At 42.4% G+C, this 19,267-nt stretch overlaps 1 protein-coding gene across 6 annotated transcripts in view; it reads left to right on the forward strand.

The window, feature by feature from the left end:
- The first annotated feature begins 4,020 nt into the window (after positions 1-4,020).
- Positions 4,021-19,267, forward strand: part of LOC100707136 (dedicator of cytokinesis protein 3) — a 297,568-nt gene continuing 282,321 nt past the window's right edge. For 3 of the 6 annotated variants that reach the window (XM_019356779.2, XM_019356780.2, XM_019356782.2), the window contains exon 1: positions 4,022-4,917. In XM_019356779.2, the coding sequence (XP_019212324.1) occupies positions 4,881-4,917 (37 nt within the window). In that variant the 5' untranslated portion in view covers positions 4,022-4,880. Of the gene's footprint in view, positions 4,918-19,267 lie in introns of all 6 variants that reach the window. The other 3 variants (XM_019356783.2, XM_019356784.2, XM_019356781.2) reach the window with 2 other exon arrangements.

Below are 19,267 nucleotides of genomic sequence, written 5' to 3' on the forward strand. Positions count from 1 at the left end.
CAGCAGAGACAGACGGCAGCAAATACCAACAGCTTGTACTGGACCAGCAGGACAAAGCCTGGTTTAAAGATGGTTGTCGAGGATTCCTAGTCCTTTTGGTTTGGATCTCACTGAAGAGCGGAGCAGTGAGAAGCCGGGAGGGGAAAACAAAGGCCTAAAGATTTGGGACAAGAGCCTCCCGATGGCTCTGGGTCAAAGAGGAGGACAATTGCTGGAAGCTGAGGCGAGAGCGGCACGCCACAGCTGACCAGGCAACTTCGGGGTGCTGTGATTAAAGCTGAATCCTCTGTATGATGGTGGGAGGTCTAAAATGCTTGTAGGAAAGCACCTCAGAGGATTTAATTAAGTCATTACTGATGTGGAGAAATGACCCCAACCTTTAGAGGGAAAAGAAGGATTGGTGATGTGTGTCTATTGAAAACATCACCTTTCTGACAGCTTACAGGTGAGGATCGTGTAGACCTCACAGAGTTCATTAGAGTATAAATAAGATAATAAGTTACTCTTTATTAACTTTCTCTACAGTCTTACTTTCATAGAACTTGAGATACTTCAGTAGTTAAAGGGCAGCAGAAACATCTGTAGGCACTTTCTGACTGTTCTCTACCAACCACAGCAGCAGGTCATAAATCGAGTCACAGCAACTATTTCAGGCACAAATCAGAGCACGCTTTCTGCTCTGTGTTCAGGGGTGGACGAGTTAGGAATCCAGATGTGGTCGGGCACATGAAATAAAGCCTGCTGGCTGCAGGTGCACCGAGTACACGCCCACCAAGCTCTTTACTTTCAGATCACATGACTAATCATTTAAATTAATCTTCCTTTGTTCGTACATGCAGTGAGACTTTTAAAAAAAGATTTTCCAAGTTCGAGTGATGCTAAACAATCACCTGGTGAGGACCTGAGGGAGAGATGTGTGCAGGCTGCGGTTTCTGCTGAGCCGACGTCCAAACTAAGTTGTCTGTGAGTCCAGACGACCGTTTCTCCTCGGCTGTGTTACTTTCAGGTCTCTGTGGACAGCAGGGTGTCGAAGTGAGTTCTTATTCTTGGGAAACGTCGCTCGCTGTCAATCTCCTCTCTCTCTGTCCTGTTTTCTCCTCTTCTCGGTTTCATTTGTTCCTCCTGTGTGTTCTTCCTTTTTGCCTTCCTCCTTTTTTCCCGGCAGCGAGCTGACCCTGCCTGCGCCGGCGCCTCCAGCATACTGATTTGTTCTCTTAATGTTTTAAATCCTTTCATTCCCATCTTGAATGTGACATTGTGCATATATTGCTGGTGGGCTGTGGAACAAGTAGTTGAATCCTAAAGAGTCGAACGTGGTCATCAGAGACAGAAAAACATGGAAGAGACGCAGGACTCAGGAAAACTGCTACAGCACTAGTCAGTGAGGAATCACATTCACATGGCAGCTTTCTTTCAGTTAACGGATCAGTTTTACTCCCAAAGTATGTTTTTATAGTTCGTATAACCGGTGTGCCTTCTGTGGGAACATTATTATTCCTGCCAGACACAGAGGCTGAGTGGAAACCATGGAGGAGGGTGATATCAGGAGATTTCATCTCCGAGTCTGAAAACTCAAAATGTGAGCCTCTGTTTCTCTAGATTAGAAGTGCTGTCATGTCGTGAACACTTATGGGGACACATTAAGCCCACAATGAGCAGCAGACACCTCATTTATGTTACACCGATGACATTTTATGCGCACGTTTGTGTCTTTTCTTGTCAGTTTACGGTAGAAATGTTTCTACTTTTGCAAATGAACACATATCAGGCTCCGTGTACTCAGCACTTCCTCAGATGTATTGCACTTTGACTCTGAGGCATTCAGTACTGCTGTCAAATCATTATTCCCAAATTCTCTCATCGCTGCAGACACACATGCACATGATTTACTCCTCAGTCCTCTTTTGTGTTTCCAGTCCAATCAGAGCTCAAAGCTTGCACGTGCACAAGCTCTCCTGACATTTCAGAAAATCACAGGTGTAATTATGAAATCTGTATCTGTGCTGAAGCTGTGTTATTGTTGGTGCAGGCTCACTGGGACACACAAATGAGACAAAATAATACCAGCAGCTGTGTTTCTGCTGCAGTCAGAGGCTAAAGTGTTTGTTAGCTAATGTGAAATGAAAGGGTTCGTCTCGCTGGAGTTCACACGTGAAAATTAAATCTTCATTTTAAATATTTTTTGCATCCCGTTCTCTTCCACAGGTGTAAAGTGTAGCAGTAAACCAGAAATAATGTTGCCATGGATGCGCTGAGTTTAGTTGGGCTGCAACTTCTGTTTTTAACTTTTTATTGTTCATATTCTGTAAATATAAGTACGCTGAAAATACTGCCTACAGTTCTGCTTCGTTTGAGTCTGTGTGTGTACCACAAATTACTTTGAAACTGAAGAAAACCTTAAACCCTGATTCTCAGTGCAGCTTCTGAGTGCTTTAGTGGATGTCATCAGTCACTCTGTCCTCTGGTCCAGAAAGGCCTCTGGTCATTTAAATTATAACCTTCTTTTAGCCGCCAAGTTTACAAAAATTAGCCTAAATTTAATGCAAAATTCCCCAATTTGGAAACCTGAAGGTGTCGGTTAATACTGACAGGTTCAAACTGCATTATATCTGTGAGATACACCAAGACAAAGATATTTATTGAAATCATAATATTTGACCAATTTTTTTCTAATCATGTGCTCAATTCAATTCAATTCGATTTTCTTTGGAAGTCGATTATAACAACAACAGTCAGCTCAAGGTACTTTATACTGTAAGGTAGACCCTACAATAATAGATACAGAGAAAGCCCAACAATCATATGACCCCCTATGAGCAGCACTTTGGCAACAGTGGGAAGGAAAAACTCCCTTTTAACAGGAAGAAACCTCCGACAGAACCAGGCTCAGGGAGGGGCGGTGAGGGGAGGAAGACAAAAGTCATGCTGTGGTAGAGAGGTCATTTGAAATGCAGAATTTCAACAAACATCAGCAAACACACAAACTGTTTGTGCAGTTTGTCTCACAGTGTGTTGCAGCTAAAAGTCCAGCTGCTTATTTCACCAGGAGAGAAAAGACAGAGAGCTAACTTCACTCAGAGATGGAGAAAGATAAGAACGACAGGACAGCAGAGGAAGAAGCTTAGATTTAAAGGGAAGGACTGCTCATTTAAAGCTCACATGTAGGTCCCCATGTTTTTAAATCTGTACATGTGACATTGTATTTTTTCATACTGTGAAACCTGCTGTAAATCAAACTGAGGGAGACTCACTGTTATTTAAAGGCTGCATGAGAATCCTTTGCAGGTTAGTGCAGGATAAACAGGTTAGTTTGCTGCACTGGGATGGATTTAAAGTAGACAACAGTGTGTGACAGGTGCACAGTAGCTGTGGTTCATGGTCACAGTTAGCTTATAGCAGAGATTCATATGAATATTAGCTGATGATCCTGAGATTTATTCACTGAATCCCACCTTCATACCAACTTTACAGTGTCTAATATAAAGACAGCATAAATAGTGTACTGTCAGTGTAGATGGACATCAGCCAGGACAACTCATGAAACATCTGCTCACATCTGGCTGAATTCAGGTGTGTACACCCACAAAGAGCAGCAGGTCAGCTGATCACAGCCTGTACACTAAGATTGTTATGAGCAGTGTACTATATTAAAAAAAACCCACCCCCGCCCCTCCCCCCATAGATGGGGCAATGACTATGATGAAGAGAAATAAAAAATATAAATATTTATTGTGAAAATCTGCCCATAAGAAAAGGAAAACTAAAATGCTTCAAGGTTTCGTGGAGCTGTGTCGTGTCACCATGTTTGTATCATGACCCAGCTGTCACAGCGCCTGCTGCTCTGAAGTGTCCACACGGGGGCGCAGCACGCGCAACAAACGCGCGTGGAGCTGCTGAGCTACAGACGGCTGTCATTAGCGGCTGTACACGCGTGTCAGTGACAGCACGACTGAGGCTGTGTCACGGTGCTGTAAAGTGATGACACGGCTTCATGAGTCACGGTGTGCACGCGTGCGCGATACCGCACATGCTCAGAGTAATTCTAAGTGAGTTTATATGTTATATATATTTGCGTCTTTTATTCCCACTCGTGGTATGAGGGGTCAGCCGCTGCAGGCTGTGCAGACCACACGAGCCCCCCCTCCTGACCACCACCACAGCCGCGCTCCTCCACCCTGATCCTCTTAAACTGACGGAGGCTTCCCCGCTGCTGCGCACGGCTCGCACGCAGACGGGACTGAGGTTTTTCTTCATCTGCTCACGACAAGTTCAGCAGCTGCGACGGAAGGAAGCGAGGTTCAGACGCATGGTTCAAAGAAACAAGCGCATCAGAAGCTTCGCTCAGGAGGGATGCTCACTGAGTGAGGACAGGATTCCCGAGCCCGGAGAGAACTTGACGGGAAACACGAGTGATCCTGGGATTTTCCTGAATGGGAAAGTCTCGCGCTCTCATGAAATCCTCATAAATCATAGTTCATCTCCTCCGGCCGCCTTTTTGCCTAACCAAATGCCACTCTAATGCTCACAGGTGGGGTTAAAAGCCCCCTGTTTGGCTTGAAATCTCCGTGACGCCCCTGTGGAGGATTTCTCTGGCGGTTCGTCCCCGAGGAGCGCAGCACAGCCGCTGAGATGGACCGACACACTGCGCCATGCGTCACCGCCAACCTGACAGGATACTAACCGTCATTTATTTAAGACAACGTTCACATTTTCAGAGTGATTTAAGGTTTTTTTTTCTCCCCCGTAGCCATTTTCAGTAAACTTTTGCTCCGCGGTCCTCCTCGTCTCTTTCGCCGTCACTCGGATTTCCATGAAGCGACCCATCGGGTGATTATTGCTACTTTCTTTGGGGGATCTTGCTGTGGGTGCAGCGGGACATCATGTGGACGCCGACAGAGGACGAGAAAATTGGAGTGGGTGAGTAAATCAGTGATGTTTGTCTGATGATGTGCTGGTACACGGCTTTTTTTTTTTGTTAACGCAGAGGATGGTGCCAAAATCATCACCTTCAGAAACCGCAGTTAATGTTTGCGCACTTTATTTTCGAATAAAAGCATTAGAGACATTCAGCTGCTGCCATCAGTGACTTGGTGCTAAACCATGTTGTAAAGTGAAAATCTGTGAAATGAAAGGGGTCATCTCACTGGAATCTGTTCCAAAGAAGCGCCTGTGGGTATGAGGAACTGTGCAGAGAGTACAGGTTTTTATCTGCACACCGTCTACAGTATTCCCTTTGAGATGTGTCTGCGGCACCTGAGGCGGTGGACGCTGGAAATTGTGTTTTGTTTTATCTGTTCTGTCAGGTCCCGTCTCCAGTCTGCGCGCCTGGTCTGTGGTCCTTGTCATCTGTTCTGGTGTGGTAGAACAGATCAGAGCCTTACAGCAGTCCTGTGTAAGTGTGACGGGTGCGGGCTGAGAGAGGGGCCGTGTCGTCGCATCTGGTGTGGGTTTATAGTGCGTGAATGTGGAAAGTGTGTGAGGGTGGGTGAGGTGAAACTGAAGCAAGAACAGGAACAGGATGCGGTGATAATGGACAGTGCAGGTAACTGAGACTTGACAGCAGGGCAGCAGTGATTGATTAAGCAGCGTGCTGTGGCAGCACGATGACGGTGAATGTTTTCCGATGAGAGCTGGTGCTTTGGGCCCATTAGCCAAGGATTCAGTCTAATTATTCTCACTCCATCCCCATTTATCTCCCGTTTATCTGCTGCATATACACGTCTTTCAGGCAGCCACACCTAAAGGAAAAACACTGCTGACCCAAACTTGACTTTCCTCCTCTTAACTCCAGCAAAGAGATCATCTGATCCTTGATTCTACGGTTATTTAAAAAGTTATGGAGAGAACTGCATCAATGGTGTGGCTTTCCTCATCTTGGAAGTGATGAACGTCTGGAGTCAGCAAGGATCCAGGAACGACTCTAAACATTGTGAGATATGGTTCAATCATGTTGCCACAAGTACATTTGACATCAAATAGAAATGCTGAGTGACATCATCTTGATGTTCTCATGAAAAAATCACAAACTAATCAACGTCCTGGAAGGATATTTTAGGTATTGTTCTTGGTCTTGTGCTGCTGCTGTGTTGGGGCTTTTTAAATGTTTGTTTGTTGCAAATGTTGCTGGATTTTTAGTTTCTTTTTGTGTGCAGTCTTGTCACTAAAACTTCAGCCATTAACTCTTTACTGTCATATTTCAGGCCTGCTCATACAATAAAATGATTGGTTATGGAGAATGGTCTCTGCCTGTTCCCAGTCCTACTCTGTCCTACATGTCACTTTGATCAAGGGAACAAAATCTTAATTTAATTTTATAAGAATTTTATTGACCCTCTAATCAATGTATATTTATGAATACAGCATAAAATCTCCTTAATAATACTTACTGTTCCTGGCTGCAGAAATACCAATTATAACCTTTATTTCATTTTCTAATGGCACTGGCAGCATGTGGATTGCTCACATCTGATTGGTGCGTGAGCATTTCCGGTACCAGTACCTCAGGTTGCACTGCCTCCTGGACCATCCTGCTGTATTTTAAAGCTGTTCTTTCACCTTCCCCTCAGCGCTGCTGTCTTTGTGCGTGGCCCCCATGTTCAAGGAGCTCTTCCTCTGATGGCTATACTAACTTTCAGTTTCTTGATTCTTACACTGGGTTAATACCCTGAGAAGATGATTTTCATGCTTTTTGTATACTTCTCCCTCTCTTAAACGATTAAACATTTCCTCACTAATTGGCCCCGAGACCACCCATGCAGGCGAAACACTGTGTACTCAGTGATCTTAACTTGGACAGTTCAAGAAAATTTGCATAGGTATTTCACATGAGGTGCCAGACTTCCTGTCCCCGATGGTCAGAGGTATCGGCTGACAGCTGCCTGGATCTTTCCGAGTGACCAATCAGGTGAAACGCCACACAATGTCTGCAGCGTGAGGGAGCGAGGCCTCTGCTGACAGGAAGTCAATTTGGGCAGTCATGACTCTGCCAATCTGTTAATTGGAAAGAGACATTAGCTGAATTTAAATGAGAGGCTGTGGGTGTTTTTCCTGCTTCCTGATACCTTCAGTAGACTCCAGCTGAGGATGCGTGCTGTGGCTGTTTGATTTACTCTGCTAGAAGCCTTTTAGCATCAAAATCAGAATTGTGCCACGTCTTACAAGCCTTCACATCGCCCGCTGGTAGACACCATAAAAGGAAAACCGCACCATAATCTGACAGTGCAGGAGTGTGGAAAGCAATCGTGAATATCACCCTTCAAAGACTCCATCACACAGAACATTAGGTGTTCGCTTAAAGTGCCACACATTTCACTCTGCAGGGCGGTGACACTGCTGAAAAAAATGCACACAATAATGACATCATAGGAGGAGCACAGGTGCAGTCGTCACCGCCCACATGTTAGCTGTCCTTATCTTCAACGTATGCTGCTCGGTTGTTTGTTAATTGCCCCTTGGGGATAAATAAAGTCTTCTGATTCTGATGTTCACAGTAAATCTGACAGCTTAGTTATCTTTTAGGAGAATAGTAAGAAAAGGCATTCTGGGAAATGGACTCTAAAGTTCTGTAAAAGTCCATCATGAAAACAACTTTGTTATTAAAATGACAATTATGATACATTTTCTATAAAGTTATGGAAAAGTCACCTGATTTGGATGTTAGCCTCACACTGATTGATCATTATCAGTTATCCATCCCAGGCAATCCTAATGATCAGACCCCTACGAGCAGAACATGGCAACTGTGGGGAGGAAGAACTCCCTTTTAATGGAAAGAGATCTGTAACGCCTATTGTCAGAGACCTCTAGTGTCCATGTGAAAAAATGCATGAGACATTTCCTGATGTGGTAAAATAAGAAAATGGAGCTTTGTAACAAGTGAATCGGGTTGGGAAAAAGATGGTATTTACCAAGTGCTAACGCAAACTAAACAGTGTAAGAAAACTACATTGAATATTTTAATGAAAGCTTAGTCAAGTCAAGTGGACCAAGCCTCCACTACCGTCCTCTCTCTCTTCAGCAGTGTGGAGTCACCAGCATGAGGCTAGAGGGGGAAATAAGTATGGGACCAATAACATCTGATAACGGCCGTTCAGTGCGCTGACAACACGGAAACGGACGCAAAAATGTAAAAAAATGATGTGTAACTGTGACTCACGGAGAGCTGAAAAAAGGAAAAGAAAGAGGAAATTCTTTATTTGCCACTGGATAGAGGGAAGAACGCTGAAATCCTAAAACACCGTCCTTTGAAACTACAGAGTCACGTATCCCTTCAATGTTTCCATGTAAGTATGCTTTGTGTGCCCTTTGTTAATCCAGCCATTTGTGTTTTTGCTGCATAATGCTTTGCATACCAAGGCAGGGAGAGTGGTAACTCATAGAGCCCTTCCAATGGAGTTGGGTTGACTAGTGCCTGGTTGTAGAAAACAGCTATTCAGCTGCATGAATGCAGCTTTGTGGCACCCATAGAGGTTCCTGAATGCAGCTTCACCTCCCCCAGGGCTGCACAGCACAGCACTCAGTTCTCACACTCAGATAACACAGAACGCACACAGACAGACAGACAGGCAGAGAGGAAGACAGATGGACAAATGAACAGACGTTGCAGACAGCCTCCTTATGAAATGCACCTGCTGAAGATGAGAACTCTCTCTGTTAGCCACAGAAAAGTTTGCAAATCAGTCAGTCTGTGTTTAAAACTGCAAGAGCACTGAAGCTGTATGTGAAGGATTTACATTCTGGGTCTTAAAAGTGATACTTATTCAGAAGTAACTTAAACGTACATTCTTTCTAATGGCCAGCAGGGGGCGTTCCCTCTGATTTCAAAGGTAATTCTGACGGTGTAGAAATCTACGAGGAAAAAGTTCCACAGTTCACCTGAGCTGCCCACACTTTGTCAGGGAGTTCACGATCCCAGTCGCTAGTTTGAAGTCTTATTTAATATGAAATTATGTTATGTTTGCAAATTGTGATTCCGATTTGAGCCAAAAAGAAAGATAAAGCAAGGCATGATTTAGGGCGGAGCTATCTTTTTATTAAGTATCAACTCTATGAGCATGCTGTGTCCAGTCTCAAGACATCAAGACAGTGTGGGGGAAATACCCTGCTAACAGGACCTCACTAATCAATCTGAGACAGCGTGGTGGCTAAGTCCATCTTTTATGTACAGTCTATAATTCCTAGCAAATTCAACTGTAAATCATCAGCAGGTTTCCTGATATCCAAACATCCTCCTACATAAAACACAGATGGTTCATTGTTGTTTAGACACACTGAAATCAGAAAAAACTGACACACAGGTGGGCAGGTGACTTTAACACAGACATGTCGTACAACATCATATTTGTCACACCTCCAGCAGGCGTGCAGCAGCGTACACGGCGCTAAAACTGTAACACTGTGAAAGTGACAGAGGTGTAAAGGAGTGCGGCACCTTGTTTGTCTCTCTTTGTGCTTTTCAGTCCCGTCTGTTTTCACTCTGACTTATTTATTCTGGACCAGCTTTTCATTTTGCTGCCGTTGCCTGTGCTCATCTGTCACTGCTGTGAAGCGGAGGGTGGGGGGCTGGAGAGGGCTTCTTGTGTCAGACTTTATAAGCCGACTTTAATGAATTCTTATGTCATTTGTTTTCCTCGCCTTTGAGTCAGACTTGGTCTATTTGTCAAATGTCATAGCTTCATCGTAAAAAACTTATCCTGACAAGACTTTGAAGGATGATGCGTCACTGGGCTATATCCGCTGTGAATAATTGGCTTGATGGTGGTCATAACATTGGAGAACAAGCTTAAGGATGTGAGATACTTTTATTATCACCTGAGGACGTCTTTTGTACTTCTGATAAGTTTTGGGGGAAATCACCTCTTTTTGTGGCTATTGGAGGAACTTGGAGGATAAAAGTCATTACAATTATGTTTTGGGGATCTTTATTTTTTGGAATAGGCACGTTGAGCCCATTTTCATTCTGGGTGGTCAATTAATGCCATTTCGTCAAAGCGCTGAGTGGCTCCTTGATGTACTAAGTGTCCTCTGGCAGTGGAGTTCTGGCATTAATGAGACAGGTCTGTCATTTCTTTTCTTTACTGACTGCTTGTGTGGATACCGCCCACGTGGACTTTGTACAACTCTAAAACCTTACAGCAGTGGTCAGTACTGCTGTGGCAGGTCCTGAAAGCCCTGAGACCAAAGGGCAGCTTTAGGCATAACAGGGCGAAGCCGGCACCTTTTGAAAAAAAGTGCATTTTACTCCACCAGTGGATGATGTTGCATCGGTACGGACGAGTCACCAAGTCTGTTTCTTCTGAAAGAGCCTTTTAACTCTTATTTAAATACACTTTACACATTTCTGCCTTCAGAAAAAACCAACTCCCTCATCCCTACAGATAAAATCTTCATGTTCTTCAGAAATATTTGATGTATTTTCCATAAACTAAAAATGGTTTTTGTGATTTGAAACATGTGAAAAACTTTCCTACATTCACATTATAAATGAATCCTCGCTGTATTCACTTCAGCAAGTCATTAATTTACTGCCTGAAAAATCTGCTTCTGTGAATGTGATAAAGTACAGTTCCATAAAAGAAAACATTATATCTGCTTTTATGTCCTTTTATGAGACGATACTTTAAATGCTGTTTGTGCCCAACGATGATTTATACATCTGAAGTTTGTCTTTGAGGAAATATGTTCACTCTCTCTTCTGTCATGATTCTGCCGCTCGTGAACGATCAGGCGAGAAGAACTCAAGTTGGACACGATGAATTATCACCACTGCCTATGGAAACTGACAGCAAATCCATCCGTCCATCCAGGTCCATCACTCCTTCAGTCATCTTTTAATCCCACGTCAAAGCCACGAGTTAACAAAGACACAGATTCTCCGTAGTAATATGGTCCTTTCTTAAAGGGCTTGTATTGTAAGGTAAGGACAGTCCTTTTCTGTGTCTCTTGCTCTGACTTTTGGAAAGTTTTAGGAAGTTTCTCAGATACGATTCAAGCACGATTGTTACTGTGTTGAAGGGAAATTAAGAACACACCCCTCTTCAGCTGCTCAACGTACCCAGTCCATCTATTTACTGCTTTTCCTGTTTGGGTCTCACAGGGTTCAAGGCTCTCAGAGCATTGGTCAAGAGGTTTATCTCAAAGAATAAGATTATTTCTGCAGACACTGTTTTATAAATGCAAGCTTAATCTGTATTAGGAGGCCATTTTTCTGATTGTAGCTCCTTTGACCTGAAAACCAGCCTGTTGTCTGTTAGTGTTTTGGTGCCAGTGCTGATGTTTTGACAGAGCTGTGAACATCTCAAAGATACGGCAAAACTATTCCTCACTGATGTGGACGAGGTGATGAATGACATCAGTGCAACAGAAGGATGGGTTGCTCAGTTCATCACATTTATGTTCTTGTAAGGGAACCCTTGGTGACACGTTCTGAGACACTGTGTTTGTCCTGTTTTTCATAATTTTCCATTGCGAAAACGTGCATTTGAAGCCGTTAAACAGTTGCACACTTATCAGCATCCACATGTTTGTGACCCAGATTTATAGCTTTGGTCATATGGCTTCTATAACATAACTCTCAGAGGACAGAAACATCAAACTGGTAAGAAGTCTCACGTGATTTGCAGGATACTGAAACGTAACCAGGTCAGGCTTCTCCGGGGCTAACTGCTGACAGTTTTAAGATCCTATAGATGATCTCAAAGGCTTTCCATAGAATACCAAGTTACTGGTGCACATGAGACGTTTGCCAAACATCAGTAGGTCTCATGGCTTTCAATGTGCTTAGCTTGTTTACCTACAGTGCACTGATACCTGGTCACTATACACGTGAACCTGCCCTCACCTGTTCACGTCATCTGGTGTAGATGAGCATGGAGGGGGAGGGGGGGAGGTAGTAAAACTTTGTGTAGATCAGTGTTTACACTGAATAAAGCAGTTTGTGTTGTTTGTTCCTGATCTGTTCTCTGCATGAAAATGCTGCACTGGGAAAAGATTATGCAGCGCAGTGATATAAATACACACAATAAATAAATGTGTTCCATTGCAATCAGTTCAGCTTAATTAGTTAATGGCATCCCATAGCAAACCCCAGCAGCACTTTGCAACTGCATAAAAGATAGTTGGTAATCATTTGGTGTAATTAGTTACCTGACTTTATGGGTTAGAAAGAGGCAGAGAAAGAGAACACTGAAAGGCAGAGCGGAGTCAGAGCGGAGATACGGTGAAGTAATCAGACTGAGAGGGAGACGCTGAGCTGCTGTTGTTTCCAGCTGAGAACTAGTCGGCTAAACCGAAGGTGAAGTCATCACCGCAGTCCCCGACTGGCACACAACCAGCGCTCAGCAAGGTGCTTGTTACTGTGTGTGTGTGTGTGTGTGTGTGTGTGTGTGTGTGTAACAAGTAACACTCAAAGAACTAATACTTATAAAACAAAGGTCATCGGATTATAAAGTTCTTTGCGGTTCTTAAAAATAATTGCCGGCATCTAAAGTCCACATTACATCAGCTGTGACTTATCCCGGCCCAGCCTTGTGCTCTTGTTTTGCGTTGATTTTAACTGCGTTTTTAGTGGGTAACATTTTCATAAAAGGTGATGCACAGACTCATTTATTCAGTTCTATCATTCTGCATATAAGCAGGTCATTAATTTGCTTTTATGTTTTTAATTTCAATCAGAACGACTACAACTATAATCAAGAGCAGATTCTTTTTTTCTTCCAAGGCCCATTAATGAAAACAGACACGAGACTGGAGCAGCGTGAAGAGAATGAGTTGTTTTGGAGGTGGGTTGCTGGCTAAAGCAACTTAAGTATATAAGATTTATCAGAAGGATATATAGAAGGGTGTCATTGGATGTCAGCTGGCCTGAGATCAGCTGATTGTGGATGATCTAAATGAACAGAAATCAACAAAATACTTAAAAAGGAAGAAAGCCTTGAGATCAATCTGCTGGTTTTACAGGCTTTGATCTAACATGAATGTTCAGGTTAAACATGCCTAAACTGGTTAAATCAGTTACATTTGTTCACATGTACATTAAGAACAAAACACCGACGTGTGTTTCATTAGGTAAAACGCTATCAGAGGACAGGTTTCCCTGGGAGGGGTGAGGTGGGCATGGCTGGATTAAATTGGCTGCTGCAGGGAGAGGCAGGTGGCTTGATTTGCAAAGACACACTTCACTGTGTAGGTGAAAATTGTGCTGGTCCAACCTTTTGTGAACTCTGGTGGGTGCTGTCCTTAGGCCTAAACATGACCAGTGCCAGTGTTAACACACAATAACGAGCGCTGCTCTTGTGTGAGGTGGACTCAGTGCTTTCTTTTTTCAGCCTTCACACAAGTTTCCTTGGCAAACACGCGATGTGAGGAGGCTTAAAGATTAAAGTATGATGAGGCTTGAGAGCAGCTGGCTGCTGTCCGTGGTGCTGAAACACACCCAGTCGAGCAGGGATGGGGGGTGGAGGAGATCCTCGCCTCCACCACATACTTTCTTCCTCCTCTGGAGAAACAGAAAGTTAAGTCACGATAAAGAGGTTGCGGCGTTTTCACACGTAGGCGGGGAAGTTCATCACACGCAGCAGTAAGCTCGTGTGTACTGCTGCGTGTTTCCCACCGCTTCACTCACTCAGGGATGTGAGTCGTGCTTCATATCCAAAATAAAAACCAAGGCGGCCCTTACAAACTTGAAAATGCATTTTGGTTTATACTGAACAGCAGCTGAAGAGAGGAGCCAAAAGCAAAGAGCTCAGAGGGATTACTCAGAGCCCAGCAGTGTGTTTAACGTTTCCTGCGTCCTGGTGTCATTTTGAAATGATTTTCTTCAAAATAAGGAGGATATTTTACATCGCAGTGCGTGTTCATGGATGCTTTGGGGATATGCTGATTTCTACTTATTTCCTTTGTGTATTTTATGTATTTGAACAAATATGTATTTTTGCTTTTATTCCAAGCGCACCTCTTTCCTTTTACAGTTTTACTTCTTGCTTAAAAGCCCAAACTCTCACACACACACTGTTTAGTTCAGCCTTAGCCAAGATGGCAGACTCTGTTGATCTTCCAACGTAGTCCAACAGAAGGCGGTCTCTTCTGTCCTGATTCATGTCCATATGAACAAAGCAAATGTTTTCCACTTTTAAAGGGTAAAAAGTCTGCATTTAGAGCCTGCAGGGTTGGAGGTGGTAATCCTGGTGGTAATTCTTTACTATTTATCATTAAAACTTGCTTAGTCAATAAAACTACTGTGTTAGGACTAGAAGACAATCCAGTGGTTTCTGTTCTTGACAAAATACACCCAGCAGCCCAAACAGAAATCCACAAGTCTCTGAGACAAACTTATAAAAAATTAGCATCAATAAACATGAATTCATAGATTGATCTGAGGGCCTCTCATCCGGCCTGAGTTTGATGGAAGCTTCCAGCCCAGCAGGCCGGCAGGTATCACTCTTATGAAATAAATCTTAAATTAAAATAAAAACAAACAAATGAAAAAGAGGTGGACACACACCACACATTTTTCAAAGGTGAACTTAAGAATTTGTGTTACTTACTGACCTAAATGATCACGATTATGTTTCGTACAATAAAAAAGCATCCCTAGCTTTTCATGTGCTTCTGCTGTTCAGTCTAATAGATGTGTTAATGAAGCTCCCATTAAACATCCTCTGTACTCTAATGCCATCAGTGCGTGTTGATTCAGCCCAGACTGAGCGTGTTGTGCCCACAGAAACACCCTGTGGATTTTTTTAAACTCTCCTCTCAAATTCTCTTTAGACTTGAGACTTTAATCTCGGTGTCTGTCACCGTCATGCTGCCTCTCTGTATCTTTCCCCGTATCTCAGTCTGCTGCTTCCATCTGCAACCCCTCCTGTCTTTATTTGCTTTTATGTGAAAATTCACAATCTCCACATCTCTGTCTATCCCTTACACCCCCATACACACACGTCTATCTTCACTGGCCTCCACTCAAATCACAGTTGGAGCTGGAAACACGGGTGCACCAACTGCACCACAAAGTAAAATTAGAGGAAGGATTCTCAGTGTTGTTTGTGCGACTGTAACTGGAACATGTTAGCACACAATTTGTGACACACTTCTTGCCATCCTGAAATAACTGGAACTGAGGAACGGCTTTCAAAGTTACCGGATAACGATCTCCCCCATCTCACCCCGCCCTTGTCTGCTCTGTACTCTTCTCCCCACTCTGCCCCCCGTGGTTCTGGCTCTTGGGGAAGTGAGTTAGGTTGATGTCAAAGCACAGGCTTGTCGTCTAGTTTATATGCACAAAGAGGACAGCTCATCTTTTGAACTGGGATGGTAATTTAAAAAAAAAAGAAAAGTTTAAAAGAGAATAAAAATCATAAAGTTTTAATTTGCGGTCCATGTGTCAGAAAAACTCTGGATGTGGGCTGCATCTCCAGCTGGCAGTCAGGCAGTGTGTGTGTGTGTGTGTGTGTGTGTGTGTGTGTGTGTGTGTGTGTGTGTCAGGGGTTTAAACACAGCAGCATTCTAGAAGAGAGTTCCGTTGTTGTTATGGTTACGTTCAGTTTCCGCGGACACCCTGGCAAGACTGGTTTCTTATCGCCATAACAACGGTCCAACTTCCCAGCCTCCATCCAGAGAGGCGGACCACGAGCGGCTCCGATCACTGACAACATAAACATGTTGCTTCAATATAACCAGTTTCTCCAAAACAGAACCTCTGACAGTCACACACACTAACTTTTATCTAAAGTGCAAAGTTACGCAGCTACATCAGTGAGTCGTAGTTCTATCAGACTCTTTTGTCACTGATTGCTGGGTATGTTTACACGGTCACATGCATCCTGGTACACGTGTTGGCACATGTAAATATCATCTCCTGATTTAGGGTAATGTTGCAGATGTTCATCTTTTCCAAATGTTGAATGGTGTTGACAACTTGTTGATTTTGCATCAAGTTAAGATGTAATGTTGCTGGCCAGAGAAAGGCCATAGACTTTATATACGAGGTTTAGCTCCTGGGTCTTAAGAAACAGCATATATGTAAATGCTTTAAATCTGCATTCTTTCTAAAACCAGCAGGATGTGAGTCCTCCGGCTGTAAAAAGAAGTTTATGTTTTATTAAAAGTTTGAGAAAATGTCCCTTGGCTTCCTTGATTCTTGCACTTTTCTGATGATTTTTATGAACTCAGTTCTTAGTTTAAATTCTTTTTTAAAAGGACTTATGTTAATTTTGGTCCCTATTAGAGTCAAAAAGTAGAATAAAGCCTCAGACATGGTTTTAAAAAACTAAGTGATCAGCTCGAGTCTACAAAAACAGGGCCTGCCAAACCAGCGGGTGATGTTATGCATCCTAAGCTCGAGGAGTCTTGGGCTGCTGTTCTTCATCATATCGGTATCTATAACTTTCCTGTCCTTTGACAGCCAAATTAAGCAGATCTCTAGACCCTGATTGTTCCATCTGCTATTCCCTTTCCATTGGTGGAGTTCTGATTCCCAGTCCGGAGCCAGTTCCATGCATTTCCATCATGACACCAGGTAACTAGACCATGTCAAACTTTACAGGTTTACTGTCATGAGCCGAATGTAGTTTATAACACTTACACAGTGCAGTGTAGCATGTCTCCTCCTTCACCATCACTTTCATCTTACTAGTTTAGGTAAAAAAGTGCAGCCTGCCCGCGGTATCCACCTGAGGACCCGGGGTGATGAAGCTTTTCAGACTGTGGTACCAGATGTGTGGACCTGAACTCTGTGAATTCTGTGGATGCTTTTACAAATCTGCTGAATTTGAGCTGTTCTGCTTGCACCAGGTCTGCATGATGTTCTGTGTATCTGCTGTGCATTTGGTAATGCTTTTAATTCTTTGTATTTCTTTTGCTCTTAATTTTATTTTGGTTTGAATTTCATCATTGTGTGTGGGATTCCTTGCAACAACACATTGGCTAGCATGAGGAAAAGATTCTAGCTTGGGTTAAAATGATTACTTTCCTAATATTAGGATATTTGATAAGTTTAAAGCACTTATGATCATGCTTAAAAACACTGTTGTTTGGAAATGGTCACATGATCTGTGGTTTACTGTACTGACCCATCCATTCAACTCAATAATAACATGACCTCAATTACTTCGCTATCTGGAGTCAGCACTCCTGAGACTTTAAAAGGATGATTCTGTCATTCTTCTTGAGAATCACTGTCATCCATTTTGAGTGAAACATTGACTTAAAAACCATCCTTCAGGCTGGGCACATTCTTGTGATGCTGTTATTCTCTGTGCAGTCACATCTTTCTCTTGTTCATCACTGAGGAGCTCCACTCAAGCAGTTTGTAAATGATTTGAGCAAGCCTCCTGAGAGAGCCAGAGAGGACACTGTTTCTCTTTAGTTTCCAGAGCTGGAATTTAAACTAGCAAACCTTCAGTCGATTTTCTCTGGCTCCTGGCTTTGGCTTCTTCTGCATGTTTCCAAAAACCTACTGATTGAAATTACAGATGTTCTGTTTAATTATCTGTTCTCGATTTACCAACCAAATGAGTTATTCTGGTTTTCAAGGGTGTTTCATGAAATTTGTTTAAATGAAATTTTGTAAGTAAGGGTCTTGAAGGTCCCATCCAGAAGCAGATGGCTGCACTTTAAGTGACACTTCAGAAATTCCTCAGATTTCTCTTGAGCTTCACAACTTATCAAATTATTTTTAACATTTTACTTTTTAGATTGATATCCATTAATGGAGGACCACTATTTTAATAAAAGTTGGAAACAACATGATGAAAACACATGCGTGTTATTGGCAAACTGTACATAAAGTTGTACATAAAATCAAAAGTAAAACTAATTATTCTTCAGAAAAATGTTCCACATAATTGTTTTTAGATTTTTATTACTGCTACAGGTGTTGTAGGTTGAATATGTTAAATATATTTGTAGTATTGTAATATTTTATCTGTGAGGACTTCGTATCTAAAAAGTGAGTGAAAGCAGAGCTAGAGTAGAGCTAGTCTGTCTAGCCAGAGATTTATCCACAATATGCAAACAATCAGAAAAACCTGCTTGCCTCTTAGCTTAGCAAACTAAAGCTTTTATCACTGGAACACAGACACTTCCATTAAAACAAAGTTCCCTTATCGATTTCAGTGACATGTCAAGCGCAGTTAATCCTGCTTCCAGAGCCAGTAGCTCGCTGCAGCTACAAAATAGCAGTAATTTAAAGGTTGGTGAAAACCAACGAGAAGCTTTATGAAGAAGGCTGCTTGAGAGGAAAGGAGAGAAGCTTTCATTTTACTATGTTTGAACTGATATCAAAGAACTAACACAACAGGATGTAATCCGGTGAGACACAAAACAGGAGTAGCTGATTTTGTCGGGGCTAGCTGGCTAATACAGACTAAACTTTTAAAAAGAAGTGAGTGAGAGGATTTTTCTTGACTCAGTCAACCAATAGTGTCGTTTGGTCAAACAGCTGATGAAATTATTATTATATGTTATTATTATTATATTGTTATATATACAACATTATTCCACGGGTACTGATATACCCACCCAAGTATATTTTGTGTGTGAGGAAACGCTGCCTTTTGTGAGGCTTGATTTTTCAGGTTTAGGTTACCCAATGACAGATTTATTCTTCAGTAGCACAATTTTCAAAACAAAACGGTCAGCTGATATAGATAGTACAACAAGATGATGAAAAAAAATCAATATCATATCAAGTAAGATATAAAATGTGTTTTATAATGCTTTGTTCTGCACTTTGAGACTATCAGAATTTAAAACTTGTTGTGCAAAGGATGTGATTCTGACTAACTGCAGTGACCGTCTGCAGTTTACTGTTGTATTTGCATGACTGTTGATGATCGTTGTGCCACTTTAATCCTTCTTTTGCTACTTCTAATCCCAATCAAATTGCTTTATTAAGCTGTTTTTTGAATGTGATGTGTGACCCGGACATCTATTGCATCCTCATCATTTCACTTTTAGAAGTTTCTTTTCTTTCTTACTCTTTTCAGCCCTCCACACTTTTCCTTTCCCTTGATGTGAAGAGAAAGAGGTTGTCAGCCATTCTGGACACAGTTTCTGGAAGTTCAATGCCAGCCTGTCTGTCTCTGGATTTATTGATTAGTGCTTTTAACCCTCATAATGTCCTCCCGATTTCCATACAGCTGTTGTCCTCAGGGGTCAAAAATGTCCCCACTTCATTTGAGTGTTTTTTAAAGAATAAAGTATAAATTGTCAATCAATTCAGTGTTACATCTTAGTTTTACTTAAGACCAACACATTAACACAAAATTTA

The sequence above is a fragment of the Oreochromis niloticus genome, linkage group LG5 (assembly GCF_001858045.2).
Source record: "Oreochromis niloticus isolate F11D_XX linkage group LG5, O_niloticus_UMD_NMBU, whole genome shotgun sequence".
Classification (NCBI taxonomy): Eukaryota; Metazoa; Chordata; class Actinopteri; order Cichliformes; family Cichlidae; genus Oreochromis; species Oreochromis niloticus.